General features: G+C 48.4%; 2 protein-coding genes across 2 annotated transcripts; both read left to right on the top strand.

Moving 5' to 3' along the window:
• The first annotated feature begins 281 nt into the window (after positions 1 to 281).
• LOC147296230 (uncharacterized) lies at positions 282 to 1,341 on the top strand. The gene is made up of 4 exons (XM_086230054.1): positions 282 to 367; positions 542 to 617; positions 876 to 1,104; positions 1,223 to 1,341. The coding sequence occupies exons 1-4, from the start codon at positions 282 to 284 to the stop codon at positions 1,339 to 1,341; spliced, it is 510 nt and encodes a 169-aa protein (XP_086086180.1).
• A 306-nt stretch (positions 1,342 to 1,647) lies between these two features.
• LOC147296229 (uncharacterized) lies at positions 1,648 to 4,000 on the top strand. The gene is made up of 2 exons (XM_086228716.1): positions 1,648 to 3,620; positions 3,815 to 4,000. Exons 1-2 carry the CDS (start codon positions 2,180 to 2,182, stop codon positions 3,853 to 3,855), a joined length of 1,482 nt encoding a protein of 493 aa, XP_086084842.1. The 5' UTR covers positions 1,648 to 2,179; the 3' UTR covers positions 3,856 to 4,000.
• The last annotated feature ends 14,940 nt before the right edge of the window (positions 4,001 to 18,940 follow it).

The following is an 18,940-nucleotide window of genomic DNA, read 5'->3' as shown; positions in this document are numbered from 1 at the left end:
CTAGCTAGCTAGTTGTCTCATTTTGTCCGATGAAAATTGACACACACTCTGTTTTGTTAACCTTGGTTAGATCAATGCTGCTACATATACTTGGGCATATACTGAAAGCGACATGATATGACGATATTCACATGATTATGTTTTGGCTCTTTGTCTATGAGGTCTTTTTCTCCAATTCTAATGCCTGCATAAATCAACCCCTTTTAAAGCTTATAAATGCTTCAAGATTGCAAAGATTTTCCATTAGAGACACGTTGTTGCAATTCTCTTAATTAAGGGATATGGAAGATTACAAGACATTTGGTGGAAGAGTTGGACTGATTTGCTTCTCTTTGGGGGTTTTCCTTCTACTTCAACAGTTCAACATGCGCATGCCAGAGCTGAGAGTGTGTTTAATTCCTCATCTATTTCTTCCTTCTTCGAATATATATATGACCTGGAAAAGAAAATTAAAAAGTCCAGTTGAGTTATTTATAAAATATAGTTTATATATACAGACTGCTTAATCATTTTTATTTCGTTATGTTTGGTTTTCAGATAGAACATACCCCACAGCAAATGTAAATCTGAGTCCAATCTGGGCTTGGAGAAGTGCTTTCTTCTGCTTTTTGAAAAAAGTAAGGACACATATGTATATACATAAATTTCAGTTTTCCTTTCATAGAATTTGACATGTTATGTTGTTAAACTGTTAATCTGCATCATTTATTAAATAATTTCTTGTTTTAATATATAGTATTAGATCACACTTTAACATCATAACATAGTAAGGTTATGTTGGCGGGGATTGATAGGTGTGCAAATTAAGGTTTGATTAATAATTAATCTAGTAATTATGAAATGAGAGTGAGATGAGTGTTTAATTATGATTACAGGGACCTGTTTGCGCGGACAAGTGGAAGGTGACAGACAAAGGAATAGTGGACGTGGTGGGTAGAGATGAGGTGGGAAAATTTTGCAATGCAACGACAGGGTGCGCACAACACGCCTTGGATGTGCTTGAATGCATCCACCTTGTCAAAAGAGACTTCTCGTTTGGCAACAAAGCCTCTGTTGCACTCCTCAATCAAACCATTATTGATGGATGTGCCAGCAACTCTTCAGGTACTACCTATTTAAGATTTGAACAACATTGATGGATGCACATATGGGTTTCATTTTTTATCCATAAGATGAAATATGATTTGGGTGTTTTAATTTGGAAATGCACATTTATATGCAGAAAGAATTTCGACAGCGAATTACAAAAGCAGTGGCATAAAGGTGTACCAGAAGATGTACATACCATTTGTTGCATCACTCTCAACTTTGGCCTTCATAGCCATGTTCAACAACATGTGATTCCTCCATTTCAAGCTTTAATTGGGACCAGACGAGTGGACCAATCTAGAATACTATTGCATCATCAATAAGGATATATCAACATGGCTCAATTACTACTGCATGCATATGTCTCAGAGTACTCTTGTTTGTCTTTACCTATATAGTTTAATTCTTGTAGTTGTTGAGTGTCTAGCTGTCAGCATATTATTGGCTCTTTGTTGATAAATCAGTAAAATGATGAATCAATACTTTTAGGACACGTGTATACTTTGTTAGAGTCTGGTTTGTCTAGTTAGTTAGCAAAAACTGATTCTGGTTGTATAAGAGCTGCGTGCTCAGTTCATTTTCTGTATTCTTTCTCATTAATCAAAATTCATTCTCTCTTGGTTTCTCTGCATTTCAATGCTTTTCTTGCTTTCTTCTTCATCGGTGATCATGGTATCAGAGCAGGTTTCATCCTGACTCTTTCTATTTCTTTTCTTTTCTTTGCGACTGCTGCGAATTGCGATGAGGCGTACGATGGAGCGTGTGATGAGAAGTGAAATTAAAGGAAGTAAGTTCTTTGGTTAATCATATTTCTAAAGGTTGTCTCTGTTTAGCGATGGTGAAGTTGACTGTTCGTTTGGAAGTTTCTTGATATATGGTCTTGAGATCGTTTTTGGTTTGTGAATTTGTGGAGTCTGTGAATTTGTGAGTTTGTGCATTTGTGGGTTTGTGAATTTGTGGGAGTTTGTGAATTTGAGGGTTTGTGAATTTGTGAGTCTGGGAATTTGTTGTGATTTGTTGGAATTTCTTGAAGTTTCTTGACATTCTTGGAAGTATTGAAGTTGATTAAGCGTTCTTAGAAGTGTTGATTATGTCGATTGCAAGTAGAGTTCATGGGTTGTTTCCTTTTTTGACATTGAAGTTGAATGACTCGAATTATCTTAAGTGGAGTTTTCAAGTAAAAACGGTGTTAGGGGGTCATGGTTTATTTGGTTTTCTTGATGGATCAGTGGTTTGTCCTCCAGAATTTATTCTTACTGAAGATGGGATAAGTACATCAGAGGTTAGTAGGGCTTTCATTGAGTGGGATCAAACTGATAAAGCTTTAACTAGCTTGTTGTTAGCCTCTGTTCATGAGGACACCATGGAATATATTTTGGGGTGTTCTTCTGCACATGAAGCTTGGATGAACATAAAAGAAAGATACAATACTGATTCTAGAGCAACTATCATGCAACTTAAGACTGACTTTCAGACCTTGCAAAAAGGAGCTGATACTATTGAGAAGTTTCTAATGAGAATTAAACATGCTCGCGCTCAATTATCTGCTGTTGGTGTGCATGTTAGTGATGATGATGTCTATGTGGTTGCTTTGAATGGTCTACCTGATGAGTTTGATTCTGTCAAGGCTGTTTTGAGAGGTCATCAAGGACCTATGTCTATGAAGGAGTTTCGATCCCAGCTTCTTGCTGCTGAACAAGATATCAATAAAAAGTTTACTCTTTCCTTGGTTTCTAATCAGTCAATGGCAGCAATGGTAGCTAAGCTTCCCACACCCAGTGGAAATCATGGCAATTATGCTTCTACTTGTGGTTCTACTTCTAGTCTGACCAATGGCAATGCACCAAGGAATGTCTACAGTGGTAGTAGTGGTTCTAGTATGTCTGCAGGGAATTTTAATGGAGATGGTGGATATCATGGTCAGTTTGGTGGCAGAGGTTATGGTTCTAATATGCCTGCAGGAGGTTTTAATGGAGATGGTGGATATAATGGTCATTCTGGTGGTAGGGACTATACTAATGGTGGCTATAACAATGGTGGTAAATGGAATGGTACTGGTGGTCACTGGAACACCAATGGAGGCAGAAATGGTAAAAATTGGAGCTGGGGTTCTAATGCTGGAAGATTCAACACTGGCAGTGGTAGAGGATGGAATGGAAATGGTGGTAGGCAGCATAATACTTGGAACAATGGCTGGAATAGAGGAAGGCAGGTCCCAGAGTGTCAAATATGCTCAAGGAGAGGGCATACTGCTGTCAATTGTTTTGATAGGGAAAGAACTTCACAGAATCTTGCTTCTTCTGTTGTGGAATGTCAAATTTGTGGCAGGAAAGGTCATGTTGCACTTGATTGCTATCACCGATCCAATTATGCATATCAAGGAGCTGCTCCACCTCAGAGTTTGAATGCTCTCACTGCTCAAGCTAATGTTGGTTTTGCTTCAGAGGATGTTTGGCTTGCTGATACTGGAGCCACACATCACATGACTGCAGACCTTCAACATTTGACAAGTGCTGAGCCTTTTGAGACTGGTGAGACAATCACTGTTGGCAGTGGTGAAGGTTTGAGTGTGAAACATATTGGTTCAGCCTCTCTATCTCCTTCACTTTGTCTTAACAATATTTTACATGTGCCTAAATTAGCAGTAGATCTTTTGTCTGTTCATAAGCTTTGTAGGGATAATCATTGCACTGTTTCTTTTGATGAAAATGAGGTTTGGTTGCAGGACAAGGAAACTCTACAGGAGCTGTTCAGAGGAAAGAGTAGCAGAGGCTTGTATCCTATTCCAAAGAAGATTCAACATATCTCAATTTCTTCATCAATCCCTTCATCTGTGGCTTTTCTTGGTCAGCTAGTTAAAACATCAGTGTGGCATCATAGGTTAGGTCATGCAACTAATGAGATAGTTAATAAGATGTTGTCCAATTCTCATATTTCTTTTCTTTCAGATACTCAGCCTCATTTGTGTAAGTCCTGTTTAGGTGGAAAAATGTCTAGGTTACCTTTTTCTTCTCATGTCAGTCAGTCAAAGCTTCCTTTTCACAAAATTCATAGTGATGTTTGGGGGCCTTCACCTAATGTCTCTATGGAAGGATATAGGTATTATGTCCTGTTTGTAGATGAATGCACTCGTTTTGTATGGCTCTATCCTATGATAAATAAATCAGATGTCTTCTCTATCTTTGTCAAATTTACTGCTTTTCTTGCAACTCAATTTGATGCTCAAATCAAAATTTTTCAGTCTGATGGTGGTGGTGAGTTTACTAGCAAAGCTTTCACCTCCTTTTTAGATTCTAAAGGGATTCTCCATTACATTTCATGTCCCTATACTCCTCAGCAAAATGGCATTGCTGAGAGGAAAAATAGGCATCTTGTTGAAACTGCCATTACTTTGCTTCATGCTGCAAAACTCCCAAATCAATTTTGGTATCATGCTTGTTCTCATGCAGCCTTGCTTATCAATAGGATGCCTTGTAAAACTCTTCAAATGATGTCTCCCTATGAAAAATTATTTCATCACATTCCAGATATCAAACATTTCAAAATTTTTGGTTCAGCCTGCTATCCTTTTCTTAAACCATACAATGTCAATAAATTGCAACCCAAGAGTGATGAGTGTGTGTTTTTAGGGTATGCTTTAGGATATAAAGGGGTTATTTGTTTTCATATTGCCACTGGTCGATTACTTTTAACACGGCATGTTATTCATGATGAAACTGTGTTTCCTTTCTCTACATCATCAGTTTCAATTATTCAATCTTCTCTTCCTTCAGTTTCTACTAGTCCTGGTCATTGTATTCTTCCCATTCCTGTTTCTCAGTCTCCAATTGTTTCTAGTAGCTCTTCTCCTTCAGTTTCTACTAGTCCTGGTCATTGTATTCTTCCCATTCCTGTTTCTCAGTCTCCAATTGTTTCTAGTAGCTCTTCTCCTTCAGTTTCTACTAGTCCTGGTCATTGTATTCTTCCCATTCCTGTTCCTCAGTCCTGGTCATTGTATTCTTCCCATTCCTGTTCCTCAGTCTCCAATCGTTTCTAGTAGCTCTTCTCCTTCTGCTCATGTCTTAGCAAATCCTTTGGTGTCTGTTGCAAATTCTGATACATCTTCTGCTACTTCTCCAAGAACAGACCCAATGGAGTTGTCTGTCCCTGCATCCTCTTCTGAGGCTCATCCAAGTGTCCCATTATCAATTACTGCTCAGTTGAATGGCACAAATGAGCATGGTATGCGTACCAGGTCCAAGGCTGAGGTAGTTCAAAGGAAGGATTTCAGTGAATTCCATTGTTTTAGTGCAGTTATGGAAAGTAAAAGTTTTGAAGAATTTGCATTCTTTTCTGGTTTAACATGTGTCTCAGACATTCAGCCATTGACAGAACCTAAAACTTTTCGAGCTGCTATGGTTCAAGAAGAGTGGAGACAAGCTATGAAAGAGGAGATTGATGCCTTACATGTGCAAGGTACATGGACTCTTGTTCCCAGACCTCAAAACAGAAACATTGTAGGTTGTAAATAGGTTTATAGATTAAAGAAAAATCCAGATGGTACTCTGTCAAGGTATAAGGCTAGATTAGTGGCTCAAGGTTTCAGTCAAGAGCAGGGTTTGGATTTTGATGAAACATTTAGTCCTGTAGTAAGGCACTCCACAGTAAGGTTGGTCTTAGCTCTTGCAGCCCAGTTCAAGTGGGAATTGAAACAGCTAGATGTCAAGAATGCATTTCTTCATGGTGATTTAAAAGAAGAGGTTTATATGAAGCAGCCTCAGGGTTTTGAGGATCCTACTTATCCAGATCATGTTTGTCTTCTTCAAAAGTCTTTATATGGTTTGAAACAAGCTCCTCAAGCTTGGAATGAGAAGTTCACAGGTTTTCTTCCCTCTCTTGGTTTTCAGTTTTCTCATTCCGATCCTAGCTTGTTTGTTAAGTCCACTTCTACTGGTGTGGTTTTGTTACTTTTATATGTTGATGATATAATCATCACTGGCTCCCATTCTACAGAAATTCAACAAGTGATTGATGAGTTAAGTTTGGCCTTTGATATGAAGGATCTGGGCAGGTTGACTTATTTTCTTGGGTTGGAAATTAAATATAAGGCTGATGGTGGTATTTTTGTGTGTCAACAGAAATATGCTAAAGATTTGCTTGTTAAAGCAGGTATGGCTCATTGTAAACCTTGTCAGTCTCCCTGCAAACCTCATTTACAATTAGCCAAACATGAAGGAGATCCTTTGTCTGATCCTACTTTGTACAGAAGTTTGGTTGGTGCATTGCAATATCTGACCTTCACTAGGCCTGATATTGCATATGCCACAAACACTGTCTGTCAGTTTATGGCTCATCCTACTGAGACTCATTATGATGCAGTCAAGAAAATCTTGAGATATGTTCAGGGCACCTTGTCTCATGGTCTTCACTATCAATCTGGTCCTATGACATTGACTGCTTATAGTGATTCAGATTGGGGAGGTGATATTAATGATAGGAGGTCGACCACAGGCTATATTGTCTATTTAGCTGGAAATCCTGTATCTTGGCAGTCTAAGAAACAAGGTGCTGTGGCAAGAAGCTCTACAGAAGCTGAGTATAGAGCCTTGGCAAATACTGTTTCTGATGTGTCTTGGTTGAGGAATGTTCTTAAAGATTTGCAGATGGTCCTCCCTTGTCCTCCTCTCATTCGATGTGATAATGTTTCTACCATTGCATTAAGTACAAATCCTGTGTTTCATTCTCGGATCAAGCATCTAGATACTGATTTTCATTATGTAAGGGAAAGAGTTCAATGCAAAGATTTGGATTTGGAATATGTTTCCACACTTGAGAATACTGCTGACATTCTTACTAAAGGTCTGCATAGTCCTTTGCATCTTCAACATTGCTGCAACCTCAGGCTTGGTAGGTTGAGGGGGGATGTTGAGTGTCTAGCTGTCAGCATATTATTGGCTCTTTGTTGATAAATCAGTAAAATGATGAATCAATACTTTTAGGACACGTGTATACTTTGTTAGAGTCTGGTTTGTCTAGTTAGTTAGCAAAAACTGATTCTGGTTGTATAAGAGCTGCGTGCTCAGTTCATTTTCTGTATTCTTTCTCATTAATCAAAATTCATTCTCTCTTGGTTTCTCTGCATTTCAATGCTTTTCTTGCTTTCTTCTTCATCGGTGATCAGTAGTATATATTATGAAATGGTGATTATCTATGTAGCAAAAAACCATAAATAAATAAAACTATTTGTTTGTGGGAAAATCCACATCAATCCGAACAGCTAATCACAGCTCGACACGTGGCTGGTCAACATCCACTTCGGAGTTGACTCTCAGTGGTCAAAACTTTGACCCCCACATCATCACCACTCGTCATCGCCTCTGCCAGCTCAGACCGGATCTCCACGCCGGCCCTCCATGTTCGGTCCGAGCCGAACCGATGATCTTCCATGGGATCGAGTGTCCATCTTCCCACGATCATCCCGGTCCGGCTCGGCTCGGCACAGGAGATGGCCTCTTTTCGGGTTCTGGCGTCGACCAGTTAGAGCTCGGAAAGACCCCCAGTTTATGGGACCGGCTCGGCCTGGAATCCCATGCCCGATCCGACCACACATGGACTTCGTGTCTTCACATGAAAACATGTGTTCGTATCGGCTCGGCTCGGCTCTCCGCCGCCATTCCCAGGAAGATCACGATGGGACGAACCGCCACACTTGAATGCACCTGACACAATCTTCTGACAGACAGAATATCAGGCTTGCATTCATGACTGCTGGACAGTTTGCCTGGACCTTCCAACCTTGCATTTAATGCAGCATTCAATGCTGAGGAAGCAAGCAGCTGAGCATGCAACTAGGTCTGACCAGGTGCGTGGGTCTCTGGCAACCATTCATTCACATGCAGGTAACTTATTCATTAAGTTTTCCTTTGCCTATATAAGGCACCACATATGCACAAAATGAAGCATCTAGCAATCTATCAATACACACGCTAAACACTTTGCATTTCCATCCAAAGAAGAGCCTACCCAACTTGCTGAGAATAACCCAGAACATTTGCCTTGTTCTTCCCATTCTCCCAAGTTCTTCCTTTGTTCTTCCTCATCCACCATCAAACACCACCACTGATTTCTTCATCGGAGTGTGTTTGGCTGGTACCACACCGGTCCATCTCCTTTGATCTTGTTTTTATCTACAGGAAGATCTCAACCAGCATCCACTTCATCATCCAGCGAAGCACTTGATCAGCCAGATCAGCATATCTAAGTTGTTGCATCTACCTTACGAGAATTTGCATCAACAGATTGGCGCCGTCTGTGGGAAGCTGACTTCAGCCGTTGTGTTCATCACCGCAAACGCTAAGCTCTTCCTCCACGCAAGTCATCATGACTACCATATTTCGGGACACCAGTTCTTCTTCAGGAGCGTCTCAGAATGATGAACAACATCAGCCTGAGACACCTGAGAAAACGAGGGGAGCACAACTCCCCAGGACGCCAAAGTCCAAAGGTCCCTCCAAAATCCGAGCCGCTCACAAACTCCTTAAGGAGAGTCAGCGACATCTGGCCGCTGAGAATGCACTCCTGAAGCAGAATAATGAGCTGCTCGCAAAACAGGCCGAGCTGGCCGGGGAACTTGCACGCCACCGTGCTCAACTCGAGAATAGTGGACGATCGGGCTTCCGATCACACCGGACCCGAACCGAGGAGGAGGTCCTTTCACCATCTCCTTCTCGGCAAAGCACTCCTGCCGAGCCGAACGACCAGACCGATCGGCAGGACTCGGATCACGTCTTCCCGGGCTTCGAGGACATGCCCCCGGCCGAACAGGCCGAATGCCTGAACGCCCACCGTCTTCTTCAGCAAAAACAGGCGGCTTTCGGGAAACGTGCCCCCAGGAATTCGGGCGGAGACCGTGCCGACCCGAATACAAATCGACGACCCCCGGCCCAATCAAGGTTGGGGGCCAACAGTCCTGCCGGTTCGGCCGAAACCAGGGGCCCGATTCGGAATAGACTCGGCCCTATCGCCAGTCAGGATCCTTCCCCATCAGGAACTTACTCGGGGAGGCGATCAGTGAGCGACCGGCTGGGGTCCACCATGATCATGTCAGATCGACAACCGGCAAGCGAGAGGCTCACTCGTCAGCCGGTGAGTGAGAGACTCGGCAACCAGGCCGAGTGCTCAGGGGAAAATGCGGCCGAGCCGACCCCGCCCAATGTGGAAAATCTTGTTCGGACTTTGGTCCAGGACCAGATCCGAAGCGTCCACGATCGGCTCGGACACGTCGAGGTCTCCAGGGGGTATACCGGTAGAGCCGACCACGGGGAGGAACTTCCCCTCCCGTACACCAGCAGAATCATGGATGCTGAGGTCTCCCGCGACACCAAGCCCCCCAAGATGGATCAGTATGACGGGACCAAGGATCCCTACGACCATCTTGACAGCTTCAGATACGCCATGGAGGCCCGCCAGGCATCTGAAGCCACGAAGTGCAGAATCTTCCCTTCGACCTTGAAGGGCTCGGCTCGGGGTTGGTTCCGAACCCTCCAACCGAACTCCATCGACTCCTTCTCCGACCTCCGGAGGGCCTTTCTGGCGAGATATCGGGTTGTATCCGAACGACTCTACAACTTGAACGATATGTCGCTCATCAAGCAGCAGGAGGGGGAGAGCCTCAAGGCCTATCTGATCCGCTTCAACATCGAATATACGAAGTGCGACGATTGCGACGATAGATCAGCTAAGAATGCCCTCATGCAAGGCCTGCACGCCGGGGGACTCCGCTCCCACTTGATGAGGAACCCTCCCTCCACCTACGATGAGCTTTCTGCCGAAGCCACTAAGTGGGCGCGAGCTGAGGAGTGGGATGCTCAGGTGGAGGCCCTGAATCCCAGGCCGACCTCGGCCAAGAGGAAGGAGGGAGAGGTTGCAACTCCCAAACCCCAGGTCCAATCCAAGAAAACCAGGACCGAGGAGCCACGCCAACTCCTAGGCAAGGGACCCAAGTTTGTCCAGTACACGGAGTACACTCCCCTCAACGCCGGTCTGGAGACAATCTACTCCAAGATCAAGGACCAACTCCCAGTCGCAAGGGAGATCAAGGGACCACCCCCAGACAAAATCAAGGAGGGCGTCTTCTGCAAGTACCATTCCAATCACGGCCACGTCACGGGTGATTGCTACGCCCTCCGCGACGGGATTGAGACTCTTGCCCGGGCGGGTAAGATCAATCAATTCCTGGCCGGTGGGCCTAGGGTACCCAAGGCCGCGCCGAAGAAGCCCACCAACACCATCGAGGTCCAGGATGCTGCCATCGGATCAATCGGCGGGGGACCAACCTTCGTGGGGAGCTCGAACCGATCCCAGAAGGAGTATGTCAGACAGGCGGCTCAAGCTCACGAGTCCTTGTCGATCCAGGCAGGTCAGCCCAGCACTTCCAAAAGACAGCGGAAGGACTGGGCACCGGTCACCTTTGAGCCAAACGAGGCAAACGAGATCATCTTCCCCCACTATGATCCGGTCGTCATAGTGGCTGAGGTCGCCGGGACAACCATCGCGCGCTCCTTCGTCGACGGAGGGAGCTCAGTCAACATCCTCTACCACTCTGCGTTCGCGCAGATGGGCATCGGCGAGGATAAGCTGGAGACCGATACACCTGCCTTGGTCGGGTTCGGGGGAGAAGTGGTTCAGCCCCTCGGACACATCTACCTTCCCCTTTCGCTCGGGAAGGGGCCGATCAAGAAGACCTGCATGACGTACTTCATTGTCGTCAAGCGGCCGTCAGCCTACAACATCATTCTGGGCAGACCGGCTCTGGTCGACCTTGACTGCATCGTCCATTACGCCAACCTCCTCATCAAATGTCCGGTGGGCGACGACTGCATCGTCATTCAGGGGGACCAGTGCTCGGCTCGGTCATGCTACGCCGCTTCGATCAAGCAGAAGGGTCAGCTACCGGACTCACAGGAACTCGACTCCATCGCTGATTCGGGCAGGTGGCCGAGGGCGGAGACGTTCGATTTCACTTCCGAGCCGAACCCAGAATCTCGGCCCCTTCCCGCCGAGGCCTGGGAAGAAGTGCCGATCTCGGCCGAGACACCGGATCGGCTCGTCCGAGTGGGGACTCAGATCAGCCCCGAGCAGCGCTCCGCCATAATTGACTTCCTCCGTGCCAACGCGGAAGTGTTCGCCTGGTCTTACGATGACATGCCAGGCATATCGTCTGACGTGATCACCCACAGGCTGAACACTGACCCGGGATGCAAACCGGTCCGTCAGAAGAGGAGGTCATACGATCCGGTCCGATACGCCGCCATGGCTGAAGAGGTAACCAAGTTGCAAAACAACGGGTTCATCCGGGAGGTTAACTACCCCGACTGGCTCGCCAACGTGGTCATGGTGAAAAAGAACAACGGGAAGTGGAGGATGTGCGTGGACTTCACCGATCTGAACAGGGCTTGTCCCAAGGATAGTTTTCCCTTGCCCAGAATAGATCAGCTCGTCGATGCAACAGCAGGACATCAGCTCCTCAGTTTCATGGACGCCTACTCTGGATACAACCAGATCCTGATGCACAAGTCCGACCAGGAAGGCACATCTTTCATAACGGATCGCGGCATGTACTGTTACAAGGTCATGCCCTTCGGCCTCAAGAACGCCGGAGCCACCTATCAAAGGCTGGTCAACCACATGTTCAGATCTTCCATCGGCAAATCCGTAGAGGTTTACGTGGATGACATGCTGGTCAAAAGCATCAAGGCGGACGATCACGTCAGGGACCTCTCAGACATGTTCGGAGTCCTGAAGGAATATCAGATGCGTCTGAACCCAGCCAAATGTGTCTTTGGGGTTCGGTCAGGAAAGTTCCTGGGCTACCTGGTCAGCCAACGGGGGATTGAAGCCAATCCGGAGAAGATCCAGGCTTTGATCAACATGAAGTCCCCAAGGACACGCAAGGAAATCCAGAGTCTGACTGGAAGAGTTGCCGCCCTGAACCGGTTCGTCTCAAAATCTACTGACCGGTGCCTCCCTTTCTTCAAAGCCTTAAAGGGAGCAGGGAAGAGCATAGAATGGACCCCCCAATGCGAGCAGGCCTTTCAAGATCTGAAAAGGCACATGGGGGAACCTCCCATCTTATCCAAACCAGAAGAAGGTGAAGAACTTTTTCTCTACCTCTCTGTCTCTGACTCGGCTCTCAGCTCAGTTCTAGTGAGAGAGGTCGGCGGTGTACAACACCCCGTCTTCTATACGAGCCGAGCCCTCGCCGATGCCGAGACCAGGTATCCAAAATTCGAGAAGATGGCTCTCACCCTGGTTAGCTCGGCTCGGAAATTAAGGCCCTACTTCCAGGCTCATTCCATCGTTGTCTTGACGGACCAACCGCTCAGACAAATCCTGGCAAAACCAGAGACTTCGGGTCGGCTCATCAAATGGTCAATCGAGCTCGGCGAGTTTGACATCATCTACCGTCCCAGGACGGCCATCAAAGGTCAGGCCATGTCAGACTTCATCTGTGAGTCGACCACCTCGACGGAGGATCCACCACGCACCGACGCTATGACAACAGCAGCCGATCCGAACACAATCGGCGAACGCGGCCAGGTTGATCTCCTCACCTGGACTCTCTATGTGGACGGATCTTCCAACGCCATGGGAAGCGGAGCCGGGCTTGTTCTGATCTCCCCGGAACAAGTTGTGATGGAGTATGCTCTTCGCTTCAGATTTCAAGCGTCAAACAACGAAGCAGAGTATGAGGCACTCATCGCCGGGCTCAGATTGGCAAAGGAGCTCGGCGCGACCAAACTAAACATCTTCAGCGACTCTCAGCTAATCGTCAATCAGATTTTGGGAGAGTATGAGACTCGAGAGCCTAGCATGACTGCTTACCTCGAGAAGACTCGTCTGCTACTTGGAAACTTCCACGAATACAGAATATCCCAAATCCCGAGGGCAGAGAACTGCAGAGCCGACGCCTTGGCGCGCCTGGCTTCGGCCACAGACACCGGATCCGCCAGGCATGTTCCAGTCGAAATCCTGGACAGACCTAGCACCGTCGAAACCGAGGCCACGGTTATGCAAACCGATGCCGAGCCGAACTGGATGACGCCGATCATCACCTACTTGGTCTCCGGGATCCTCCCCCCAGAGAGGGATAAAGCACGTCTCATCAAAACGAGGTCGGCTCGGTTCAGCATGATCGATGGTCAGCTCTACAAGAGGAGTTTCTCCCTGCCTTACTTGCGGTGTGTCACTCCCCAAGAAGGTCAGGATGTGCTGAGAGAAATCCACGAGGGGATATGCGGAAACCACTCGGGAGGAAGAGCCCTTGCCTACAAGACAATCAGACAGGGTTACTTCTGGCCAACACTGAACAAGGACGCAGATCATCTGTCTCGCGCTTGTATCAAATGCCAGCAATTTGCCGCGGTTCCCCATCAACCTCCCCAGTTGCTGACCTCCATATCCAGCCCCTGGCCGTTCGCGCAGTGGGGACTCGATCTGATCGGCCCTATGCCGAAGGCAAAAGGGCAAGTCACCATGGCAGTGGTAGCAGTCGACTACTTCACCAAATGGGCCGAGGCCGAGCCCCTGGCCACAACCACAGCCGAACGGATGGAGACTTTCGTCTGGAAGAACATCATTTGCCGGTTCGGCATGCCGCACACCATCATTGCGGACAATGGCAAGCAGTTCGACTGCAAAAAGTTCAGGAGTTTTTGTTCACGTCTGAACATCAACTTGCGCTTCACCGCGCCCTACCATCCGCAGTCGAACGGACAGGTCGAGGCCATCAACAAGATCATCAAGAAAACCCTCAAGACTAAACTAGATAAGGCTAAGGGAAATTGGCCTGAACTCCTGCCAGAGGTACTTTGGTCCTACCGAACTTCCTATCGCAACTCCACGAAGGAAACTCCATATGCGTTGGCGTTCGGAACTGACGCTGTCGTCCCGGTCGAAATGGGGACTCCTTCATTCCGGACCGGCACGTACAATCCCGAGACCAATGACGCCGGACTTCGGCTCGGCCTAGACATGATCGAGGAGAGGCGAACCGACGCCGATCTCTGCCGAGCCGCCTACCAACAAAGGGTAGCCAAATATTACAATCAAAGGGTCAGACCCAGAAGCTTCGGATTGGGCAATCTCGTCATGAAAAAGAATCCCCTTGCCATCAAAGAGAGCTCATTCGATCCGAACTGGACCGGACCATATAGAATCACGGGCATAGTCAAGCCCGGCACTTACAACTTGGCCACTCTGGCTGGGAAGCCTCTCAAGCATAGCTGGAACGCTGAACACTTGAAGACTTATTACCAGTAAAAATGTAGTTAGGATCGGGGACTGTCCGACCTAACACCCTTTCCAATCAATGAAAAGATGGAACATTTTTCTACTCATTTTTCTTCTTATTTTTCGAAGCAAACACTGGGGACTCTACTCCTATACACTTCTAACAAAGAGGAAAGATCTAAGTGTTTCCTTCGAAAAAATAGTAAACCCATGTGCCGAGCCGAAGTGCCATTTTCGGCCCGACGCTCGGTGCATTACAGACTCATCAGGTCTATAAACTCATGTGTCGAGCGGGCGCGCCATTTCCGGCCCGATGCTCGGCATATTACAGACTCATCAGGTCTATAAACTCATGTGTCGAGCGGGCGCGCCATTTCCGGCCCGATGCTCGGCATATTACAGACTCATCAGGTCTATAAACTCATGTGTCGAGCGGGCGCGCCATTTCCGGCCCGATGCTCGGCATATTACAGACTCATCAGGTCTATAAACTCCCGTTCCGAGCTAGCGCGCCACTTTCGGCCCAACGCTCGGCATGGTACAGACTTATCAGGTCTATAAAAATCCCTGTCTGAGCCGAAGTGACTTCCTACAGTCCTAACGTTCAACAGGATATTTCTAAAAGAAAAATATACACTCCAACCAAAACTTTCATCGTGCATGCCGAGCCGATCTGAAAGTAGGTTTGAATATTTTTCTCAAAACACTACATTCCTAAATATCTCAATGGGTATGCCGAGCCCATCCGAGATTTTTACATTCCTTAAATTTTTACTTATCTTGGTCATGCTTATCAAGCTGATCCGAAAACAAGTTCTAATTTATTATTACCATCCATTTTCATTACGATCGGCATGCCGAGCCGATCTCAAAATGCCTTGATTTTTATTATGTTTTTCACTTTTATCATTTTCTTGTCCATGTGTTATTGGTTATGTCTTTAGCTTAATTTCTGAGCCGAACTGACAGCAACTTGTATCATATAAAGAAAATACTGATAGATAAATAACATAAAACCAAATACAAATTGTTCCAAAAACAATTAAACCCGAGCCACACTTCGGCTCGGGAACAAAAAACAAAAACAAGACAACATAAAAGTTAAATAAAATCAGCCATCATGCAGATCGCTCGGCAGGGCCCTCCTGGATCGGCTCGGTAGACTCCTCGGGCGTCTCCTCGCCGAGCTGCACCACCTCAACCCCGCCGATCTGCATCTCAGCATTGGGATCGGATTCGGGGACCGGGGGAATCGGGGTCGGCTCATATGCAGGCAGTGGAGGATCTTCCGGAGTCGGCTCGACTTCGGCACGGACTTGGCGATCGAGAGGAGGAAGCTCATCCTGTTGACTTCCCTGGGTGTCTTCGTCGTCCTCGGACTCGCCAAGGAATGATACATCCCAGTCCGGCCTCTTCGATTTGATCGCCTCCAAAAGCTCCTGATACCCATCAAAATGGGCATCAGCCAGTGCCTGGGCGCTCGGCACTTCAGATCGACGTCGGAGTTCGACATTCTCGATCCTCCGTTCAGCGGCCTCGATGTCTCGCTGGAGATCGCCGACATAATGCCTCAAGTCCGCCACATTTTGCTCCGAGGAGGCAAGCTCCTTGCCGAGCCGACCGACCTCCTCCTCCTTCCTGGCCAGCCTGGATTGCAGACCCTCCGACCGTTCGCGCTCGGCATTGACCGTACGCTCGGCCTCGGCCAACTTCTCCTTCAGCTCTACGACCCGTGCCCGAAACCTCTCCAGTTTCGCCTCGGCATCGACGGCGGCCTTAGCAGCTTCGAACTGCCTCATGGCGAGCTGCAAGAGAAACAAATTCATCCTTAGTCCGAACCGAGCGAATAGACAAAATCCGAAGTAAAGGAGACTTACCAACATGGCCTGGCGGGATGCGATCAGAGCCTGGTGGCTGAAGCCCGGCTCGCCATGATCGGCCCACAGCCCCTCCTGCACCCTCGCGGTCATCACGCGCTTGAGGCCCGTGACGAACGGCTCGAGGCCGGGGACTACCTCCACCACCTTCAGGGGCGCCGAACCGGACGCTCCGGCACCAGAACCGCCGGGCTCGGCCCGAACCCTCTTCTCCACCGGGGCCTCGGCCTGGGGAGCCTTCCTCTTCTCTGCCTGCCGAACCGGTCTCGGCGCAGGAGATTTAGGCTGAGCTGCCGCCGGGGCAGGAGCCTGGACCGGCTCGGCAGGGGTCCGCCCCGCTGCCTTCTTCTGGACGCTCCGAGCCGCTTTCTTCCTAAGGCGAACCTCCAGTTCGGTGGGCGCCATTCCCCTCTCGGCTCTAGGATTCCACCTGGGCACAAACCAGGAGATCCCGCTCTGTCGGATCTGAGTCTCCCCGAGCAGGAACTTGGTTGACAAGTACTCTCCTGGTGAGTCCCTGATCGCGGCGATCTGGTCCTTGAGCTCGCCTCGGAGCTTGTACTTGCCCCAGCTGACTGCGAAGGCGAAACCAAAAAGAGTTAGACAAAAATATAATACAATTATCACAAGACATATGCAAATTGTCCTCGGACCGGCCCCAAATTCCCAATGCCCACCTGGAATTCTAAAAGCTCTGGGCACCCGAGCCGAGGTGATTCTGTTCGGATCGGCGAACTCCCAATCCCCAGAGACAAAGAAATATCTTTTCTTCCATGTCTTCTGGGAGGAGGGATTCCCACCGAAGAGTGGCCCCGAGTACGCCTGGAGGTTGTAGAATCCGAGCTCGCTCTGCTTCGACCTCAGTGCGTAATTGCAGAACAGGATATCCTTGTGTGGCACACACTTGTGCACTTTGTGCCACAAGATGTGCATGGACAGGATGATCCTGTACACGTTCGGGTTCAGCTGGTGTGGCGCCGCGCCGATCGTCGCGAGCCAGTCCTGCAGGAAGGTGTGCAGGGGAAGCCGAACCCCATTCTCAAACATCTCCGGGTACATGGTCACCCATCCTATCGGGGGTCGGCTCGGCTTCTCCCCCTCGGTCGGCAACCTCATCAGCACGGAGTCGGGGACTGAGTATCTACTCCTCAAATCCCTGAGATGGTACTCGGTCATCTCATTGGGGATCTGGTCGGCCTTCCACGGCAGTTCCTCGTAGAAGTCCGGGTCGATCGGACTCCCCGTCACCCCCTGAGCCGAGGTCGACGCCTCGTGCCCCCTATCCCTTTCATCCGAGCCCGAGGTGAGTCTGCTCGGAATGGTGGCGATCGGCTCGACGTCGAGAGGTTCTTCGTCACCTCCTTCGACCGTCCCTTGTTCCCAGTCGGAACTCAGTATCTCGGGGTTTTCCTGATCCCCTCGGGCTCGGCGCTCTCCGCCCGGATTGCGGTTCAATGCCGAGCCGGCCTCGTCCAACTCTTCGGACAAGCCATCCCAACTCGCCTCACCCGCAGGTGGGCTTCGGCTCGGCTCGGCCTCACCCACAGATGGGCTTCGGCTCACCTCGGCCCCACTGTCTCCCTCGAAGGCTTCCCCCGATCCGAGCCGACCACTCGAATCAGTCTCTGACATTACTAACAGTTTTTTCTACTTTCTCTCTCTCACTTTATGGATCAAAAAGTTCTTTTTCTCAAGAACACCAAGAACACACCCAGAAAAACCCGAAAAACACAAAAACTCAAGAATGGACAGAATCACTTACTGGTTTTTGTCCGGCCAATCCCTCCACCCCTCACACACTCGGAATGGCTTCGTCTATGACTACGCTTGCCCGAAACCGTGACCGAACTGCTGCACTAACGACGGAGGTAGGAGGAAATTCACGGCGGAGGAGGGAAGAGTTTGCAGAGAGAGAGTGGGAGTTTCTGAAAAAGTTGGAAAGTGAGAGGGAAGAGAGAGAAAGGCATGATTTATACCCCCATGCAAACCGATCTCAGCCCTTCATTTCTGGCGCTTCATATGCCAGATCTTGACACCTGTCAAGCATTCAAAAAATACCCATAACGAGGTGACCCTTACGTTCCCCCATGCAGAAATCAAACGTCCCTTCACCTGCCCCTGAGATATTTTGGCCAATCACAAGTCACCACCTGCTCGGATCTTCAGAAACGTAGACATGTCGGGTTCGGCTCGGATCAAGCAAGCATATTATCTTTGGGAAGGTCATCGCACTTCAGCTTCCAATCCACCACTGTCCGCTCGGCTCGGAAGCTGGGGGACTCCTGTTTGTGGGAAAATCCACATCAATCCGAACAGCTAATCACAGCTCGACACGTGGCTGGTCAACATCCACTTCGGAGTTGACTCTCAGTGGTCAAAACTTTGACCCCCACATCATCACCACTCGTCATCGCCTCTGCCAGCTCAGACCGGATCTCCACGCCGGCCCTCCATGTTCGGTCCGAGCCGAACCGATGATCTTCCATGGGATCGAGTGTCCATCTTCCCACGATCATCCCGGTCCGGCTCGGCTCGGCACAGGAGATGGCCTCTTTTCGGGTTCTGGCGTCGACCAGTTAGAGCTCGGAAAGACCCCCAGTTTATGGGACCGGCTCGGCCTGGAATCCCATGCCCGATCCGACCACACATGGACTTCGTGTCTTCACATGAAAACATGTGTTCGTATCGGCTCGGCTCGGCTCTCC

This window comes from Dryas octopetala, chromosome 1 (genome assembly GCF_963921425.1).
Source record: "Dryas octopetala chromosome 1, drDryOcto1.1, whole genome shotgun sequence".
Taxonomy (NCBI): Eukaryota; Viridiplantae; Streptophyta; class Magnoliopsida; order Rosales; family Rosaceae; genus Dryas; species Dryas octopetala.
This window is presented reverse-complemented; position numbering and strand designations above follow the sequence as displayed.

Bases quoted from the DNA above. Each gene is read 5' to 3' on its own strand.
- LOC147296230 (XM_086230054.1), top strand. From the start codon at position 282: ATGGAAGATTACAAGACATTTGGTGGAAGAGTTGGACTGATTTGCTTC. The intron at 618-875 runs GTAAGGACACAT...TTATGATTACAG, and splicing joins TCTTCTGCTTTTTGAAAAAA to GGACCTGTTTGCGCGGACAA. The intron at 1,105-1,222 runs GTACTACCTATT...ATTTATATGCAG, and splicing joins ATGTGCCAGCAACTCTTCAG to AAAGAATTTCGACAGCGAAT.
- LOC147296229 (XM_086228716.1), top strand. From the start codon at position 2,180: ATGTCGATTGCAAGTAGAGTTCATGGGTTGTTTCCTTTTTTGACATTG. The intron at 3,621-3,814 runs GTGAGACAATCA...GTTTGGTTGCAG, and splicing joins TGCTGAGCCTTTTGAGACTG to GACAAGGAAACTCTACAGGA.